Source organism: Struthio camelus, chromosome 1 (assembly GCF_040807025.1).
Source record: "Struthio camelus isolate bStrCam1 chromosome 1, bStrCam1.hap1, whole genome shotgun sequence".
Classification (NCBI taxonomy): domain Eukaryota; kingdom Metazoa; phylum Chordata; class Aves; order Struthioniformes; family Struthionidae; genus Struthio; species Struthio camelus.
This window is the reverse complement of record NC_090942.1, coordinates 223,920,511-223,934,151: the sequence shown is the minus strand read 5'-3', so window position 1 is coordinate 223,934,151 and position 13,641 is coordinate 223,920,511. Positions and strand designations below refer to the sequence as shown.

Genomic DNA, 13,641 nt, shown 5'->3' with positions numbered 1-13,641 from the left:
AAGTGCAGTCATGAGCGCATGAGGCTTCTGAAGATTTTCTCAAATGCTTTTGAGTTGTCTACCCATGATCAAATTTTTCTGATGGTTTCGGACTGGCACGAAAGGGTAGGATTCGTCTCACCTACTTGTAGATATCAGCAATGTAGACCTCCGCTCTGCTGATCAGCCTGGCCCCCACTTCATTCAGCTAACACTAGCAAGCTGAAGTTTCCTACCTACTATAAAGGGAACTGAGCATGAGCAGCTCAGACAGAAAGGCCTGCTTGAGGTGAGACCCGGAGAAACAACTGTTTTGCTTCATAGTGGGGCTCCAGGTCCATCAGAGCCAGCTGCAATTTGTGAATTCAGGGTGCGACTAGTATACCTGGAGTTCACCACACTTGGAAGGAAGGAGACAGTCCCCGAGATGGATAATGGGAAGCTAGTGCAAAAGCACCTGAGGCTCGGTTTGCAAAGATCACAGTCTGCCTTCCACAGTGGAAACCAGAGGGCAAAAAGTGCTGTGAGATCTCAATGGATGCAGTGGAATCTAATTCACACAAGAGCATTAAGTGCCCCAGTCTTAACACTCAGGATATAAACCTCTAGACCGAGTCTCCATTAAGAAATGTGCTAGTTCTCCATCATTAGGATACCTCCAACTAGCTTTAATTTTCATTTAGTTCATCTGCTAGGTTTGGTCTTGGTGCAAGAGTCAGTGCGTGAGATTACCTACTATGTTCAGCCACGATGTAGCATAGTTCCAGCTCAATATAACCATATTTCTCATATTTCATCCTCTCAGAAAAGACAATTTACTGCAAGGGAAAAAACACTGATACAAAGGAATGCCCCTCTCCATGTTCACAAAAGCCACATCTATACTGCTCTGCTAGGTTGCTCCTAAGGGTCACCTCAGTGAGGACATCTGAGGTGGGATCCAGCCCCACGGCAAGCCTGTAGGTCCTTCCGGACCACCTTAGGAGCATCCGCAAGGCATGGGGCACAACACCTATCCTAGAAGTCCTTCAACACCCCTAGCAAGGGCTTTTCAACATATGCACAGCTCCAGACTCACCTCCACTTCACAACTCCAATGTGCTGCCACATATAAAGGGATATTTGACCCTTTATACCTGCCTGATCTCACACCCCACCTGGCCTTTACCACTGACTTCTACAGCCTCTGCAAAATGGAAAGCAAGGGAGAGGTCTGGCTGCAAAGAAAGCCAAGTGAGCACGAGTGCATAGCCTTGGCTTTCCAGAACAGCTACAGTCAGAGCCTATAAGCCCAGGCCCTCCCACCACCCCTGGTCACCAGGCAGGTATAGGATGCCTGCCAACCTTATTCCCAGTGACTGGCTGCCAGTGCCGGGTGGGAGGGATGCCATCTGTTCAAGTGTGTGAAATAGGAGAAATAAAAATGCTGCAGCCAGGCTTTCTGCCTGGGCAAGCTCTAGCACAGGTCATAGATCTGAGCATAGTCCCTCTGGAAGATCTAGAGCGGGATTCTTCTGCTGATCTTCTGCTTCCCCAGTCCTTGATGTTACTGTGGTCAGCCCAGTAAGCAAGACAGCTGCGTTAGAGATTCTGAAGGCAGCCCCTATGGAAAGCAGGAGCTACAGGATAAGAGTATAGCGGAGCAGGTGCTGCCCTGTTGCCCTGGGGGATGTGCGTTGATGACCCCCGTGCTCCTCAAGATGGGGGGCTAAACAGAGTGTACCTCACGGGTGCTCCTAAGAGCAATGAGACTGGACGCTCCCACTGGCACACCCTTCTTGTACCCTGAAGCACTTTACAGAGCTGACACAGGATGGATGCTTGGGAACCTAATTTCAGAGTTTCCAGGCAGGCTAAAGATCTCACCATCACTGTGAATCACGTTCTCACCCTGTAAAGCTCAGGTGGGAGATTAGCTACTGAACAGGAAGCCATGCTTAGTGCAATCTGCCTCAGTTAACCCTTTGGTTATCCTGCCCCGGCAGCTGACTCAGTAGCATCGGTTACTGTGATTCTTGCACCAGGGCTTCCAGCACTGCATCTCCGGGGATGGCACCTAGTCCAGCTGGGCCTTTCCGATCTTTCAAGTCTCTAGCAGTACAGGTTCCGATATGCTCAAACCCTCCTTCCTGGACCTTCTCCTCATGGCAGTCAACACAGAATATCCTCTATTCCAGTTTAACCTGTTAGGTGATGATATAGTTTAAGCTCCACGCCTCTTCCTTATTTTAAAAGGAATGACCCCAAGTTCCAGTGTAGGACTTGGATCTGCAACCTTGCGGTCCATAGGTGAGATATGGGTACCGAATGAGTCATACGATAACAAACAATGACTTGCAATTGCTGTGGTAACTCCATCCATCACCTTTCCTGTTCTTAGTGACTACATTTAAAATTAATGTTCTTCCCAGGCGCTTTATCAGATATCACCTTCATCTGCTTTCAGTGGCTCAGGAAGCCTTTTCCTCTTCATTCACAGCATATACCTTGAGCATTACTCTCCCGGCAATGACCCTCTGAGTACCACACATGACAGAGGCAAGGTGGTCTAAGTGTGAAAATAGGAGGTTATGATGTCAGAACTGCTCAGCTCTCTCTGTTAATGACCTCATGCACCATTGCCCCCCAGCTGTAAAGCACAGATAAGAAATATTTCCTCAGTTCTTAAGATGGCTGGCAGGCTCCAGTTTTATAAGCACTGAGATGATTTCTTACTGGTAGTCTAGCCTCAGCACTAAAACTTGGTGTTCCAAAACCCAGGCCCCGGATGACAGCTCTTTTTTTCAGGCTCTGTGATCCAGTTTTGGAAACAGGAAGTGAAAAGGCCTCACTGGTCTAATAATAACGTGTTGTACATTCAACCTCTCTATCCAATCATCTTTCAATCTAACCTCCTGCTTTTGGGACAGGTAGTCCCCCCTGGGCACTTCTGAACCAGCCAGACGTTCCTGGAATCACAAATATTGATTGTACCTATCCAATTTGCAGGTAATGGGACATTCAAGCAAATTAGCCTTTAGGAAAGGCAACAGCGCCATGAAAACACAGAAAAACTGTGTTCATCAGTGTAAAGAATATGACTGTCATTGGGATAAGCAAGGGATTTACAAAAGTTGGATGACAGTCATAAAGCATGGTCTAGCAATCCAGTCCCTGGATTCTGCCATAATGGTGAGTAAACACCTCCCATTTCCCAGGGAGAACAGGGACAACTACTTCCCAATTTATAAGGCAATTGCAGGCTTAATTAAGGAAGCTATACGAAGCACTGTGAAGCTCCAGTGCAGATGCTACAGAAGGCAGAAGGAATCTTTCTCTTCTGCAGTAGCCCAGCTATTAGTTAATTAATTATTATATTAAATAATTAATTAATTATTAATAGCCAGTAGCTGAGCTAGTGCATAAGAGAAAGAAGAGAAAGGAGTGGGTTTTAAATGAAGGGGTCTCTGGTGAATATACTTCCTCTGCTCTTCCTTGTGTCATCAGGTGTTGGGGCAGAACAGCGCTCTGCATCAGATACCTAACGAGAGAGGGATGCTGGCAGCAGGTTGGAGCTGGTCTAGGGAAGGCGAGCCTCCCTCCATAACTCACCTGTGCTCAACAGCCTCAACAAGCCGAGTTTTAATTTGCTGATCAAGTTTTCATTAGATTAGAGGCAGAGCCTATTCATCAGTGTGAATATAAATCTAAATTGACCCTGGTGATGACTCAGAGGGCAACGCTTAACTGAAGTTCACTGGGTAGCTCAATCGATTGGAGAAAGTGCTCTCTGCTTTAATAGCTGGACCAACATATTGTTAAATAAATACATACATACATACAATGCAGGGGGTGGGGAAATCAATTATGAGATAGTTGGATGCGACTGGAGCTGCGCTGTGCCCGGACCAACACACCGGCAGCTGGGGTTGGTGAACCACGAAGTCCAGTGATCCCCATGACCGTGAGTCACCAGCACAATGCAAAAGCTCTGGGGCGTTTTGATACGCGGCTGCCCCGAGCTGTGGCTGAAGCCACAGGTCCTGCCCGGACACAAAGAGGATCCCTTGTGCGGTTATATCTTAACTCTCTGTAAAACTCAGCAGGGGCAGGAGGGCCCGGGGGGGGGCTGCTGTCTACATTCCAGTCCCTGCTCTCTCCTTTTGTGCCGGATGAGATCCGGATGCGGATGTGCCCCCTCTCGGGAATACGCTCTGCCTACCCGCGGCACGGAAAGCAGGGCAGCCGCAGCATTGCCTCGCTCCGCGGGGATGTCCCAGATGAAAAAGACCATCCCCCCAAAAGGGATCAAAGGACAGGTTATGGAATCCAAAAAGAAAAAAGTCTTGAAGGATGATAATTGTTATATTGTCCGTAACTGTTTTCTCTTGAGAGCACGTCTCTCACGAATCGCACTTCAGAGCCTCAGAGGCGCAGTCCAGCTACGGCAGCTAGTGCCGCGCGCGCGCCCCCAGCCATCAGCGAAAGAGGGTTGACAGAAGTCACGTTACCTGCGTGCTGGGGGTAAGAGAACGCGCACACAGTTGCTGTGGCGCGGTGAGGTTCAGTAACCTGCTAAGCTGACAATGCCTGAGCTCTAGGATACTGGATGTAGTACATCACCGGAAAGGGGGAGCGAGCAGGGAGAGCTGCCATCATCTCAGCCGTGCCCCCTGCCACCTCTGGCACCTGACTCTGCAGCTGGGTTACAGAACAAAAACCACAGGGTTAACGAGGAGAAATCCCAGACGGAGATGCTGCTGAGGTGCTAAAAGGAGCAGGGTGTTCACGTGGGGCACAGGTGCAGTCGCTCCTTCCTCAGGCGGGCAGGTACAACGCAGAGATGCCCGAGGGGACGCTGTTCCTCAAAGACCTCTGTGGCAGGGACACCTGCAACGGGCTTCAACCAGAGACAAGGCCCCACTTTGTAGGATCAAGCCCCTGCAATGTGCCGTCATTACAGCAGAAAACCAGGTCCAACCCAGCCCTTGGACGGACAACACTGCCGGCCACGTGCTCCTAAAGGCATCCAAGTATTTAGCCAGCTCTGCTGCAGACAGCGCTGAATTAGTTGCCTGAAGTGCAAGGAGTGAAAAAAACGATACGAAACAGATCTATGTACCTAATATAGGTAAATAGACTGCACCAGTTAATCACAGCATCGCCTATAGACAGAACATAGCTCCAGATAGGTCACCCTTCACTATAAGTCTTAGAACATACCCACTAAAATATTACTATGCATGATGTACTTATTACCAATATAAAACATCTATACAGCACCTTCAACGTACAAAGTCTGTGTACACACGGAGAGGCACACATGGCAGCCACCAAGGGCCAGCAATCTCTGCCAGGCCAGATCCAGGGCCTCTTGCTGACTCCCCTCTTTCTGCAGGGGTGGAGGAGGGCAGGCTGCAGGGGAAAGGAGGGGAAGGAAGGGAAGGGACCGTGCTGGGCCAAGCACCGTCGGTTCTGGTCCCAAGTGAAAGCCTCCGACCCGCAGCTCTTTTGATCTACAAAGAAAGACAGAGAAGGAAAAGGGGAACTGAGGCACAGAGAGGAGTCACTTGTCCCTGGTCATTCCTGGCAGGAAGGTGTTGAAGAGGAAAGGTGAGGAAAGGAGAAGGAGATCCAGACCTGAAGATGGAGGAAGAAGGGATGTGAAGAAGTCAAAGCTGCAAAAAGAAAACAGAAGAGAGGAGATGAGGTGAAGGTTGTGAACAGCTAAGAGAGGAAGCAGGGGCTAAAGCTCCTGATAAAGGAAGATCGCATAGGCCTGGGAGGTCAAGGCAGGAGGAGCTTGTACCATGAATTGGACGAACAAGCAGGACTCATTTAAAAGCATATGGAAGGGTTGACCAGGATGTGTTAAATGAGAAAGGAAAGATATACTAGCACAGAGCATTAGGGTCGTCCCTGTCACTTTAAGAAAATACAAAGGAATCCATACAGAGGAACACCCACGCAAGAGGTGGGAAGGGGACAAGCCTCCAAGAGAAAGCACCTGTATTAAATAAAGAAATGCTTTTTAGGTAGAGCTGAATTCTGTTCTTGTTCCTCCCCATGCTTGCCCTGCGCTAAGATACCACCCAGCTGCTCAAGGCATTTGGGTATGAGTGAGGGCTCATTTATGTGCAAAACAAGACGGATATGTAAAAAAGGAGGGAGGAGGATGGAAGAAGCTATGTACTAGTAAAGAGCTAATATAATATACTACATAATAGCTATGTATTAGTAAAGAGGGAAGAAGGGAGCTGGAAAGGAGAGGACTGAGGGTGTTAAACTTAAGTTTGCTTGTGTTTTCTCATCTAAAGGAAGCAAGCCATGGGCCCGTCACTCTCACTGCGCACTGCATCCCCCTCCCCAAAGCTGCACACGTCTTTGTCCTGGTAACAGCCACTCGGGCAAAGATCTTGCTGCTTCACAGGGACCCACCTGCAGACAAGTTATTTTCTCTTATGTTCTCTCTCCACCTGTAAAATGTGAATATTGCTACTGCTGATAAACCAATACCTAGCTACGCAGAGGCCTGAAGTGGCCTGACAAGGTAGTCCGAGTACACACAGGTTCTCCTCCCCATCACGTGTGATACGCATCTAACTTTGGAAACCTTAAAATCATCCTTGCAACCCCCAACTGGACTGGTGCCCACTGGTTGCATCAGTTATGACAAATGGAAGCAGAACACAGGTGTGATTGTTTTATAACTACCCAAAAACTTTACGCCCACTTGGGCTTAAAGTTCCCATGCTGCTCTGTGCTTTAGTTTCCCCTTGTGTAAAATCAATCCGAATCACGGTTATCTACCTCATAAGGGGCTGAAAGGATGACTCACTACTTCTCTGTCATTTCATTTCTGCCGAAACAATGAAAAAGAGAGTAACTGTATGCAACAAAGAAAGGCACAACATTACCATAGCAGCAGTGCCCACGGCTGTTTCAGCCAGCTGTTCACAGAGACAACTGAAGGTACAGCAGCACAGACTCAGCACGGCCTGTACAAACCTGGTAGGGGCTCTAAGTACGAGCTTAGTTACTAGCCCGGATGATGCCACTACCTCTCCGCTTGCTACCATGCTGCACCGATGAGTGCGGTCATGCACGCTGGAGTCTGAGCCTAAGTGCATTTATGAGCTGGTAGTTTTACTCAGTCTATACGTCACTATACTGTAAATGCAGAGACTGGCAAGGTCGTAACTGTTTTGAACTTTTTATTTATGAGAGTTTTGTTGCTTATTTCAACAAAGGCACAAAACCCACAAAGCTCCTAGTAAACATTTAATTAAAGTTTAATTACTAGAAATATGTTAAACGTGCAAAATTTGCAGGTTCAGCCAAGGGAAAGAAGCCCGTAGCAACGTTTTTCACACAGACTATAAATCCTCTGTTTTAAAACTGATGCCTTCCCAGGAGAATTAAGAGACCGTTTTAAAATAGGTCTTGAAATTCAGAAGAGCAATAGCCTTTCACAAAGAATGAAGAAAAAACAGCCTAGCAAGGAGTCACTCCAACCTCACGTTTAAACTGAAGTGGAATGTGCGTGCGTGTGTGTGCACATGCACACACGCTCACACGTGCTCACTCTTCGGGACTTAACAGAAATGCATAGTTGTAACACAGTATTGCACACTGCATAAAAGTGACAGTTCCAGGTTGTTAGGCTTAGAACTAAAACTAGAAACAGTACCTCATCAGGTATGTTAAAGCTAGCCCAGCAATGGGAATTACAGTAGAAAACCTTCCTTTGCCTGTGTAAATGTGGCTCACAAGGGGTCTGTTTCTAGCCCATAACCCTCTTACAATCTGTATTATCACACAAGTCTAGGCATTTGGACCTGGATCACCTCTCACATGTATAAAAAAAGTGAATCCATTCAGTCTTCAGGAAAGGTCTGGGACAAGGAAATAAGCTTGTTAAAAGAATAAACATAGTTGTTTTGACAATATATTTATATCATCTACATTACCGTAATGGCAGGTTTCTAAAACACAAACACCAAAATCAGACACTAGACTGAAGTGTTCGGCCATTTCCCATTATTTGTATAATTGGTATCACAGGAAAGTTTGCAGGCTGAAATTATGATTGGCACTCTGTGCTGGGACCTGAGTATTTATACTGCAAGAAAGATCCCCAGCTGCATACAAAGACAGACACAGCATATAAGGGAAACTACAAAAAAGAAATGGCTCGAGAGCCATTGAGCAGACTGGAACAGAACCCAGGTGTCCCGGTAGCCCAGTCCCTCCCCACTAGATCACACAACCGATCCCGAAACGTCCATCTTTGCTATGAAAAGCGCTGTTAAGGCTGGCTCAGTCCAAGCAAGGATATCAGCGCTGAAGCCATAATCTCCTGAGGCAGAGGCAAGAAATGACTCCAACTTGGCACTGCTGAGGCCTCACAATGCAAGAGTATGCCCCATAAAAGAACCCAGTGTTACCCACCTCCCGCCTTGCCACGCTGCATTCCCTGCTCTTCTCACGTCAATAATGCAAGCTACCCAGGGCTGAGGGGTGCGAGAGCTAAGCTGGAATCACACTGCACGCTGCGTTCCAGCGTTTTGGAGTACGACTGTCTGCAGAGAAACATTCCAGGTAGGACTAGAAATGATTCCTGCCTGCCGGAGAGTGACCTGCTGCAGCACAGGCTCCAGCAGAAGATGGGAACCGAAACCCCCAGGGCCTGAGAGATGCAGGAGCTAACAGCTCCTCTCCCACTTCTCAGGGCATTACAAGGCCAAATTCACCCACTGTAGCAGGACTTTGGGATTCCATGAGAGAGGCTCAACTTCAGTGTGATATCCCACACACACAAACCACGATGCTGCTCCTTCCCAGCTATGCTTCTGGCACTAGTCTCCCCTTGCAAACCTATTAGTAAGAACATACCAGGAACACTTCTCAATGCCTTGCAATGTTTTGGCTACAGGATATTTTAAGAGGGAGAAAATGATCTCTGTTGTGCTGAAAAAAGGAAAGAAAGACCCAAAACTTCCCCGCTGGCACATGGGATTTCATCTGGTAGCTGATGGCAACTGACAGAAATCATTAATGCAATGTCTCTGAAATTAAATTAAACATATGGACTGTAGCTGTCTAATTGAAAGAGTGAGGGCTGCGAAAATTGGGAAATATTACAAAACTAAATGACAGGTCACAGAACTCTCCAGCAACACAGCAGACTTGAAAACATAGTTCTGCTCTGAAAAAGACTTTGAAAAGACAGGAATTTGGGGCTGCAGGTTTATTTTTTTCTTAGTGATTCTAACCTGAAAACCAGTTTCTAACCAGTTGCCAATGTCACAGCCTCCTTGCATCTCAAAGCCACACTGGGTTACTTGTTAAGTTATCAACAACATTAAAAAGAGAAGTGATCACAGAGCAATCGGGTTGAACAAAATCAAATGACTGTGTACATGTCACAAGCTAATAATATATACAGACCCTCGCTCAGCTGGCTGCATCTTGACCACATCTCTGAGCCACTTGTTACCATTTCTCCTGATGGCCAAGCCAGAGGAAGAGCCAGCTCAACTTCCCCAGAAGCCTGTTGACTAATGGGCTAAGAAGCAAGGGTCATAACTACTTATAACCCACAACATCAGCTACTGTGGCTAGACAAACCAACTTCAGATGATCACTTTTTACAGTGGGACCACACTTAAAAAAAAAAAAAATTGTCTCATACTGGAATTAAATCATGAACTACAGCCACTACATCTCTACACAGCAGCAGAAAACGCTATTGCCAAGACCTACGTACTGGATTAGCTATGTACAATTACACAGTTGCCAACGCTGAGCGAAGTAGGCCATGTTTAGACTAGTTCCTAGCCTAACGTATGTAAAAAGATTGCAATAGATCCAGAAAACCAGCAGGCACCCTGCATTTGGAAGGAAAAATCTAAGCATTTACAATTCTACAGGCAAACCAGTGTTGTTGAGTCCAAGTCATCAGCTTCCCATGCTCTGTTTTCTCCACTTCCATATCCAACCACGTACACAATGCCCAGTTCTTTTGGATTCGGGTTAAAAAGGTCACTCGGTAGAACACATCTGTGAGTAAATGATTTGTAGGGAATTCCAAACACTTTGTGTGTCATGTTCCAGCTCAGTACATTTCCCAAGCCACTAATGAAACTTCACTGTGGACACTACAAAACTAGAAACAGTATGGAGGGCCAAAAACAAGTCTGGCATAACCCCAGTGGTATCAACAGAGTTGTCACACCCGGAATAAGTTTGGCTTGCATTTATGTTGGCTTCCATGAAGCTTCTAATTAATCTTTCGTTAATATTTCGTTAGACACAAGTCCTACCAAGCTCCAGATATTCAAGGACTTCTTAACTTTCAATTAAAGGCAATATTCATCCAAAATGTGGGAAAAGTAAACATTATTTGCCCAACACAACCAGAAGCGTTCTGTGCTTTTCTGCCAGATACCCAAATAAGACATATGCTTGCTGATGCTGTGCCAGTCTGTAACAAGGGACCAGCTTGGGTGCTGAATGCCTTTTACTGCCTAGATGTTTTCATCAGCATTTCTACCTGATTTTAGGTAATTATTGTGCCATGAACAACCTTTCTCCTTGTCTCCTCTTAGCTTTTGCAACTCGTGAAACGCTGTTCTGGTCCACCAGTCACTTGGAATGGTCAACAGTCGTCACACTCCATTGCTGACCATTGTCCACTGGCAAAAGTGGGAGGCTCCAAAACCCGTCCCTCTGCGGACAGGCAAACAACGGGGCCCGTCGCTGCTTGGACATCAAAGTTAAACAAACAGTCCCAAGCCCCCGCCTCTATGCCCATCTTAAGGAGCTCCCCGAGGAGGTCGCGACTTTCAGCTTGTCATAGCACACATCAAAGTTTGCACCACACACGAACTCAGCACATGGATTCGAATCGTGTCGCCCGAGAGCGGATATTCAGCTTTTGTGCCTTGCTTTAATCCTGTGTTTTCCCAAGTAATTAGGCTTTTTTGCTTATGAACTTGTGACTAAGTAAAGCATCCCTGAGAGGTTGTAACATCAAAGCTCATTCTCCCGTCTGTCCCACGTTTTCCAAAATTGGATTTCTCTTTCTCTCTTTTTTCCTTAAATAAAAAACTAATTGAATTTAGTTGTAGACTGAATACATTTAAGAGTGCCTTTAAAAGGTTACAAGAAGCCACAGTGATCATCATGGGAACTAAGGAGGGAGGGCACAGCATTCAGCCTTTTTGGCTCATAAAGGCCTAGCACGAAAGGCCCAGCAACGGGCCCACAAGCTAGGAGGGACGAAGCAGCTCTTGCGGGAGCTATCTGAGACTCTGGCTGAGTTTCTGATGTTAGACTATCTGCCACAAAAACATCCCAACATTTGCAATCATCAGATTGCAAAATCTGAGTGCTACTATGGAATTGCATTGTCAATTCAACAATTACCTCTGAGACTGAAGAGTGCTGACGTCATTCTGTAGCACAATGTACTGGGCAAATGAAGAACGAATAGCTCCCTTGGGTTCAGCTAGAGAACACACCCCAAACTAGCCCAGATGCTATGGAAACTCTCTTTTGAGCTCAACATGACTTACCAAAAGGGGGTATCTATGAAGGCTCTTACCCACTATGGCGATAGTCAACTCGGAGACAAACATACCTGGAATTTCTGTTGATAGCTGCCACCATGAGAGCAGTCCAGCCAAGCTTGTGCCTCGCATTCACATCCGTGCCTTCTAGCAATAACCTAGACAGAAGATAGAGTGGTTCAGGAAGAAGGCAGACAGACAAGCATCCCAAGCAAACTGGGGCTAACAACACAATGCAGACACTTTTACTTCAAGGGCGTTTGCTCCCGTGCAGCCCAGAGGGATCAATACTGAAAGCTGCTTCAATACAATTTCTCGTCAGCTACCAAAATTAAGTAGACTGGTAGGTGATAGCAAGCATTATCCTTTCAAACGGTCCAAAGCCAACTGGCTTGATTTCTTTTTGGATGCTAATTTAGCCTAGCACCCAAAGAACCAACCAGTAGTATGACAGAACAAAGTTAATCAACCTACAATCTGATAGCTTGTTCAAATCTGCAGGCTGCAGAGCAACCATCAAGAACTCAGGAGAAGCTCGGCGGATCTCCAAAGCCCAAGTCAACAGGAAACATTTTGTAGCCTTCTTGCATGAAAAGAGGACAAACAAAACAAACCTCGAAAATAAGAGGCATCAAACTACCCTTGCTGCTCTTTCTGCAAAGCTCTCTTAGCCTTTATATCATTCCCCTAATCCTTCCCTGGATTTTTTAGCGACTTCGCTCCTAACCTAGCTTCTACTGGCTTTTACTTTTTTTTATTCTTCAGATTCTAATGCACCAGAAGGCTACCCTACCCTTCCTGCATCCTCTCATCCGGTAGCAACAACACTATTATTCTTAGCACCGGCTTCTAAGTAGTACCCTTAAAAAGTGCTTTTTCTTAAGGACAAACTTACCAACCCTCTCTCTTTCACGGCCAACCATGAGATTCAATTAATCTCTTCTGGCCTTACCTGTCTGAACGTTAGGAGCCTAGTTTACCTTAGCTGTCTGTGCTCCCCCCCAGCTAATGGCAAGAGACAGATACCTGCAGAGGCTAATATAGCTCATTAAAAGAAGTGCCAAACCCACATGGCATGAAATCACGGTCTGGAAGTGCCACTCTCTCTGTTCACCACAAAGGAGGAGGGACTAGTTCAGATTCGATACCCAACTTCTAGAGTGCTCAAGTGAAATGAGATGAGATGAAGTCTGACCCCAAGACTCCATGCTCAAGTCCATCGCTGCAGTCCCATTACTGAAGCAATGTGCTGCAGGTATTAAGCCAGGACAACTGTGAGGCAGGCCTCAGAAGGCAGCGAGGGCTATGAGGGACTCGGCAGTTCTCTCCTTTTTGGCCTGTCCTTCTCCCTTTTCTCAGCTGAGGCCTTTCCAGTTTCCTTTCTGGGAAGGTCCGCTCCTCCTTCCTACAGTTGTAACACACAGGCACACAGCACATCCTTTCTATAGCTGTAAGAGGGAAAAGCTACCATCAAACTCAGTGCTGTGAGAAATGCAAGTAAAAACATAGGACAAACTTCACACATGTAAGCACCTGAATCTGTGGATTAAGTATTAAAATAAACTAGATTCACTGATAAGCAAGTCAGCTGCAGCTGTGGCAGTTCACATGCACTGAAAAGATCGGACCATTTCTTTAAGAGCTTAGGGAGTTACACGCCTGAATTTAGCCATGCTTTTCAAATCAATTGCCTTGAGTCTGCTGTGGGGTAACTATGTGAGACGGTTAACGGAGCGCTGGGCTACACTGAGTGAAGAGCAGCTAAAGGGACCGTATTCCTCCTCCTGCTGTCAGGATGAATATAAAGGAAAGCATGAACCTAGCAAACACCTACAGTTGTATGCCAGATCTACGCAAAGCTTCTGCCACCGGCTCAAGAATCCTCACAGTGGAGGAGCGTGTGGTCTCCCCAAACGCCTATCCCAAGGAACAAATACACCCTTCTGATTCCAAAGTTACTGCTACGCAGCCATACCAGTGCCTAAGCTTTGGCTCAAACTGCATGACCTGAATACAGTTTGCTGTTTGATATTTTCACGGTCTTTCAAAAACAGATCAATTGGGGCAGGACATCACACCTCAAGACACATCAAAACTCCACTTCCGGGGC

The 13,641-nt window shown here is 46.5% G+C and overlaps 1 protein-coding gene across 1 annotated transcript in view; it reads right to left on the bottom strand.

Annotated features, from left to right (window-relative positions):
* Window positions 1-13,641, bottom strand: part of CLPB (ClpB family mitochondrial disaggregase) — a 99,648-nt gene that overhangs the window by 69,084 nt on the left and 16,923 nt on the right. Inside the window, exon 3 of the mRNA XM_068930873.1 lies at window positions 11,603-11,689. Coding sequence (XP_068786974.1) covers window positions 11,603-11,689 — 87 coding nt within the window. The remainder of the gene's footprint in view (window positions 1-11,602; window positions 11,690-13,641) is intronic.